The sequence below is a fragment of the Diadema antillarum genome, unplaced genomic scaffold (assembly GCF_040938485.1).
Source record: "Diadema antillarum isolate AM-2024a unplaced genomic scaffold, OU_Dant_1.0 seq00000435_RagTag, whole genome shotgun sequence".
NCBI lineage: Eukaryota > Metazoa > Echinodermata > Echinoidea > Diadematoida > Diadematidae > Diadema > Diadema antillarum.
In genome coordinates, this window is record NW_027271413.1 from 5,745 (window position 1) to 12,782 (window position 7,038).

The following is a 7,038-nucleotide window of genomic DNA, read 5'->3' on the forward strand; positions in this document are numbered from 1 at the left end:
GAAAAATCTCCCTACTGTGGGGAGGGGGATACCCCCCTACCACACACCACACACCCCCACACCCCCACACCTCCACACCCCCACCCCCCCCCCCCACCCCCATACCCCCCGCTCGCTTCACTCGGGCTCGGTCGCTACGCTCCCTTGCAATACCCAGCTCAGCCCCTAAAACCCCCTCCTTGGAAAAAAGCTAGATCCGCCCCTGGTGAATAACAGCAGTGATATAAAGGCTGTGATACATTGGAGAAAAGGAGCAAAGTTGGATTTCAAAGTTAGATTAATTTAGATTCATCTGTCTAGAGTGTGATAATTATTTTTAGTTATATTTTCATTCAAGGAGATATTGAGACACTTTGGCAAGATCATTTTCACTGCTCTGGTAAAAAGAAAAAGCAGAGAAAAAAAATCATTCAATGATTATTGAAAAATGATTAGTACAAAAATGATTGTTTAAAAAAAGTGTATTGTTTATTTTGTTAACTTGACAAATCTTTTGATCATCTTTAAGTTTAGTGATTTATGTTTTTCTGGAATTCCATAAAAATAAGTAATATTTAACATGCAAAGCTACATAGGTAGTGTGTCCAATTTTTCTGTCATATGTTACAGAACATTCCCTTTGCTTCATCTGTATTTGTTGCAGTGTGTGCACAAAGCTGTTTTTAATCCAAGGAATCTTCTTGTTTAATTAAGTGTGAATACTTGCAGATTGATGAAAGATCAGTGTGACTCAAGAACTAATTTTTTCTTGCTTTCTTTATTATAACTTGCAGAGTTCTCTTCTCAAACTATGCCTTGATCAAGTGTTATACAATGGATGAGGCAAGTGTTCAAAGAGGATTGCAGAAGGCTCTCAGTGAATCTTCAAAAAGCACCAAGAGCAGGAAGGATGCTGAGCTAGCTCCCACCGACAGTGATGCTTCGTCACGCTCCGGATCTCCTGACCAGTGCTGCCCAATATGCCTTGGCAAGTTCAAAGACAAGTCCTTCTCAGATGGCTGCTTTCATCGCTTCTGTTTCCAATGCATTTTGGAATGGGCCAAAGTAAAGTCGACATGCCCCCTGTGCAAGGCAACATTTAAATCTATCATTCACAATGTCGTGTCCAGTGATGTGTATGATCAGCATGTCCTTCAACCCTCAGAAAATGGGTCCTTTGACACAGATCGCCATGGCGCAAGGTTTCGATATCACACCACCCTTGCTAATGGAAGGCGGTCCGCCTGGCAGACTCGCATGGATCAGCTGCTCAACCGTCAGGCAAGGCTGGCAGAACGCCTTCAGCGGGAGAATGAGGCACGCCAGCGCCGTCAGCTGATCTATGCAGCTGGCTTACGAGTGCACCACATCGCGACAAATAGATTCACAAGGTTCAGGGACACATCTCCCCACTTTTTCCGTGAGAATCCGGCTGTCTCACACCGCCTCATCCCATGGCTCAGACGTGACCTCGGTGTACTCTTCAACGGGAACTCTGACCATGTCACCTTTATGACCCAGTACATCCTCTCACTGCTTCCAAACGTGGACATTCAAACCGAGGAGTTTCACAACCACCTCAGACCATTTCTGTATGGCCGAACAGAACACTTCATCCATGAATTCACCAGCTTTGCTCGCTCGCCGCATGACATGGACACATATGACCAAATGGCACAATATGACTTCCGGCCAGAGAATCCTCAGTTCACAGCCACACTACGGCCCCAGCAACCGCTGATAGCCCAGAACAGCAGCAGTGATGACAGTGAGGAGAACAATCTCCCCATCAATAACAATAACAATAACAACGAAGTCATCCTCATATCATCCGACGACAATGATGACGATGCAGAAGAAAATGTAGCTGCGAGGTCTGTGAGTAGCAGCCAGCCTCATAGCACATCACAAGACATTCCAGGGCCTTCCTCTGCAGCTGATGTAGCCGGACCATCCACACAGTTTGACTTCTCATCCACTCACAATCCAGAACCCCCAGCTATAGTGGACCATGACCAGCCGGGACCCTCTGGCATCAGCAGCAGCCTGCAAATCAAGCAGGAGCATAATAGTCCCGCTGCCGGGGCGGAGGAGGAGCAGAGTGAGGACAGCAGCGGTAGCGTGGAGATTGTCGGTTATCAGAAGCCATTCCATCTGCGTACCCCAATAGCATTCATCACCATATCAGATGATACCTCTACCGAGCCGGAAGCAAATGTCAGAGGAAAGCAGGGGAAGAGCAAGGCCACTGCCCAAAATGGCACAGTGGAGGAGAAAGCAGGAGGTAAAAGGAAGCAAAAAACCAAGCATACGCGGAATTCATACTCTGCAAGCAAAGCCAGTAACTGGTCCACTGACTCAGATGAAAGCTACGATGGGTCCAGACATGACAGACATCACCAAAGGAGCAGGGACTCAGATGAAAGGAGAAGCGGGCGCTACTCATCACGGTATCGGTCCAGAAGGAGCTTTGGATACCACCAGGACGAGTCTCGCAGTCCCAACGAGCTATACCGTAAGTTCAGGGAGGAAAAGAATAGGTGGAGTCTGTACTATGAGACCAGACATGACAGCCACTCCCTTTCACAATCCTCCTCTTATTCAAGGACCAGAGGACACAGCTCAAGGACTTTGTCAAGGTCTCGGTCTAGGTCTCCTTCAAGGTCAAGGTCAGACACACACTATCATCGCAGGTACTATGGAGACAGGAGGTACGGCGACTACGATAGGCCGTGGGAGCACTCGAGGGAGAGCTCATGGCAGTCACGCGATGACTCCTACAGGAGGAGGAGCAGAAGTAGGAGCAGATCGAGGGAGCGGTCAAGAGAGAGTAGCAGGTACTCGAGGGATGACAGGCATCGAAGGAGGACTAGGAGCCGTAGCAGGAGTCGTAGTAGGAGCGGAGGATGCAACTTTGATCCCAATACGGACTCCAGCAGGCACAGCTCTTGGTACAAGAACCGATATGGGAGCACCTCTAGCTCCCTGAGCAGGATTTCCCAACAGGAGAGCGGTTTGTCGAGGAGCAACCCGACAAGTCCTCATCGGGAAGGCCCCTCTCATCTCCCCATGTCGCCGAAGCGAAAGCACGAAGACGACCCCAAGGAACCGAAGGACGGTGGTGATAGGAATCACAGCAAGAAGCACAAACACAAACACAAGCACCACAAGAAGAAGAGTTCCAAGCACAAACACCGCAGGAGAGAGAAAGACGGTGAGAGTAAACACAAGGGCAAGGGAAAGCACAGTAAGCATAAGTCAGACAATGGGGCCAAGCCGAGTGAAGATCGCAAGCAGCCTGATGTTGGTGAAAATGCAAGCAGTGCCGAAAGCTCTTCCGAATGCCAAGATGGGAGCCAGGTGGGCGAGGATGTTGCTCTGGGCAGCAAGCTCAGGACAGTCATTTCTGACGAAATGACGTCCCACATTACCTTGCAGGACCTTCTCAACATGGACGACAATATCAGTCTAGGCTCCATTCAGCAGAGCGAGCAGAGTGACAAGGACTCAGTTTCCAATGTAGCTTCCAGTGCAACTACAGAGCTGGTTGGCCTTCATCAGGGAGAAAATCAAATAGTACCACCTCTACCGAAAGAGTAGTACTCCATGTGTTAGCTAGTTGCCCCTTGGAATTTTTGCCGATGTACAAAGACTTCATTTGATTATGGAATGGCAATTAAGTGTATATTGGTGTCATTGAGATAGAAAACAGAGAACAATTGTTTCTTATACTAGAAAGGCATAGAATAGAATGTTGAACAAAATAGATTTGGAAATATGTTTGCATTTTAGAGAGAGGAAAATGAGAAGGCAATTTGTGATTTCAGTTCCTTGCTAATGCTGGTGCTTATGTTATCTCCCAAACAACTGTGCTGTAAATTGAGCTCTATCGCCAGTGGTCAGATGAACCAAAGTGATTTACCTATCATAATTAAGTTCCCATCACTGATGTTATCTTCACACCGTGGGGAAGTCAGCATGATTGCACTGGAATTGCATGATGAAAAAAAAAAATGATTATGATTGGTTCATGTCAAATTAAACAAGGTACAGCCATTTATGCTGTGTTTGAGACAAATAGTAAAGAGCCACAAACTTCTTAACATCTTCTTTAATAGTATGATGATATTAGGACCGCTACTAGGCATGTATTTATATGGCCATGCCTGGAGTGTTTGTGTACATTTCACATGCGATTATTGCTGATGCCAGTGTTGAGATATCACTAACACCAGCACACGCACCATACTTGAAACCCTTCAAAGCACATAGAGCTGTAATATAACCACTGGCAATAAAATGTGCCTGCGTAATTTCTTCTTCTACATCCAAAATATTATACCATCACTATTTATTCAGAAGAAAAGTGGGATGTAGGTACTGTATCTTGATATAATTCATTTACATGCAATATTATTTTGTATCTTAGAGCATTGCACATGCCCACAGACTAAAGGTAAAAGTTAAAAACTATATGTGATTTCAGTCAATTTAAACAGTGCCTTTTCCAGCTGGGGACAAACATATTGGCACAAAAACACCAAAAAAAAATATGAAAACCCAGACACACAAAGAAATATTTCATGGCATATATGACCATATTACCAGGTTGATTCTTTGTTCATTGCGTGTTGTGATTGAAAACTTCCTGTGTCTGAGGTTAAAAAAATGAGAGTGGAGATTTCCTGTGCCTGAGGTTAAAATAATGATAGTAAAACTTCCATCAAAGACGTTGGTTCTTTGAGTTATAAGGCTGTATAAAGTGGACTGAAATGCACAGGTAATTTTTATACACATTGTATATTACATCGAGAGATGGATTCAGTTTCCTCCTTGAATGGGTGAAACCCCTCCGTATTACATGCAATTTAATGTATGGGGTAATCATGCAAATATTTTGGGCCATAAAGGGTAGAAGTGCATACTTTAAGTATTCCTATGGAAGCCTTCCTCATTGTGAATTTTTAATTCTACTATGCTTACATGTACTTCAACAGTGTTTAATGTAAGTTGGCATGAGATGGTAGTTTGAATTTACTGTGTGTATCATGGATTCTGACCCCCTGTTTTACAAAGCAAAGGGAGTGAAATTAAGTAGTGTTTATGTAACGTTATCAAATAGTACCTTCTCCTTTCTTTCTTTCTCTGTCTTTTTTTTTTCTGTCTCTTTCAATACCTCCCTTTCTTCCTCCTTCCTGTAACTTAATACAATCTTAACTTGTATTACAGCTAGAGAAAACAAATGGCAGTAAATATTCCATGTGAAGGGCTGATATGTTCGTAGCATCCATAGTTATAAATGTATGGGGCTTGCAAATAACTGCCTTGGCTTGAGACTATAAAATTTGTAAGGTGGAGAATATACTGTATGTGGCATGTGTTTTACGAGTTCATGTACAGCTGTGTAACATTTCGCAAATTGGGACCACTGAACTCTACTATGGAATGGACAAAATGCGCAGTGCATTGAAGCTGGCTTCGCCATTTTGAGACTCCCTAAATGCAAGCGTGCAAGCCCCACGTAATACTGTTTATGTAGTGTGGATCAAAGCATAGAAGAGCATGCAGCGAATTGCGTGCACTCCTTATTTGGGAATCACTGTGGTGGGAATTGGAGTCTCAAAATGGCACCGGTAGCTTCAACGTTTGCGCGCGGAGCTCAATAGCCTTTCTGCGTGTACAGCGCATAGCGTCCTTTCTATAGTTTACAGTTCAGTGATTGGGACACGAAAGACCATTTTGCAAGTTGTTCAAATTTGCAATTGAGAAACACATTAAAGGAATGGAAAGAAGTACCTGTGAAGAGTTTGATCACGTTTTTAAACATCTTAAAGTAATTCCATCATCAGATAGTGCAAAATAGAACCTTTCTAATGATACCTTACTTATACAAAGTATAACAAGGAATTCTTGAAGTTATAATTGAAAATATCCTGTATTTACTTGGGTTTTTGTTTTTTTTTTGTTTTTTTAGCAGGGTTATGCACAGTTATTTGATATTGGCAAGAATGGAGTTAACTCATTTTGCAATCAAACTCTTCATGTATAGTCTCCTTTCAAGAGAAAAAGACAATAAGAAACAGTCTGCCGTGCATTATGTCACATGAGGCAGTATTTTTACAAGTTATTAATTTGTAGCATATCAGTCGACTCGTGAAGTATTATGTCACATGTGCAGCAATGTTCAAGTACCGATTCAAGGAAAAGGTCACCCCCAGTGTCAAATTCTCTGACACACACACACATGCACCAAATCCAGATTTGGTTCAAATTTAGATTTCAGCTTTTGCATCAGAAATTAATTTGACACGTTATCAAACTTGGCTGGAGGAATGCAATAAGGTACATTACATTAGTGAGCCAGATTATACTTGAAAATGAAAATAGCATTTCACCAGTTACAAATCACTGAATTTTTTTTTTTCTGCATGATTTGCAAGACTCAGTGTGTACAGCTTAAGTTTTCATTTGTATGCAAAGAACGTTGTGAGATCACCTACAGCAAACAGCTTCTTTTTCACTTGCTACTGCCCATGAAAGAAGTGAAAGTATATCATATTTCAGTTGTGAGGTTTTTGTGTGTGTCTGTGTACTGAGTGACACCTGCATTGACTTACCAAATCCTCAGACCCTGATTTCTACTGTTTGGTATTAATATCATTCATAGTTTGATTTTCACTATTCATTGTTAAGTGTATCTCAAGTTTTTTGTTTATACTTGGTTGTTTCAGTTTCAGATTTTTTTCAGTTACAGATTTTTTTTCTTCGAAAGCCTCTCAATTCCTGAATGGATAACTGGAACTAAAATTGGCAGAATTAAAATTCCTGTTTCTCCTCATGTTGATGTATTCTTGTAAATTTCTTTCTCATTTTGTGCAGATTCTATGAATTTCACAATTCCCATCCGTTCTTTTTCCCATTGTATGGCATAATATGCAATGAAATTAAGAGATGCCATTTTGTTGATGATGAGGTGATTATTTCTGAAATAAAATTCTCCCAAGATTTAGTGGGTTAAAGTAACAAATATGGCCAAGTAGGTTCAGTTAAAGGGAGAAT

At 42.4% G+C, this 7,038-nt stretch overlaps 1 protein-coding gene across 1 annotated transcript; it reads left to right on the forward strand.

The window, feature by feature from the left end:
• Positions 1-813: 813 nt before the first annotated feature.
• On the forward strand, positions 814-5,036 carry LOC139732560 (uncharacterized). Its single transcript, XM_071643414.1, has one exon. The coding sequence runs from the start codon at positions 814-816 to the stop codon at positions 3,577-3,579; it is 2,766 nt and encodes a 921-aa protein (XP_071499515.1). The 3' UTR covers positions 3,580-5,036.
• Positions 5,037-7,038: the final 2,002 nt, after the last annotated feature.

What these genes read in the sequence shown, in the direction of transcription:
- LOC139732560 (XM_071643414.1), top strand. Translation starts at nt 814, where the DNA reads ATGGATGAGGCAAGTGTTCAAAGAGGATTGCAGAAGGCTCTCAGTGAA.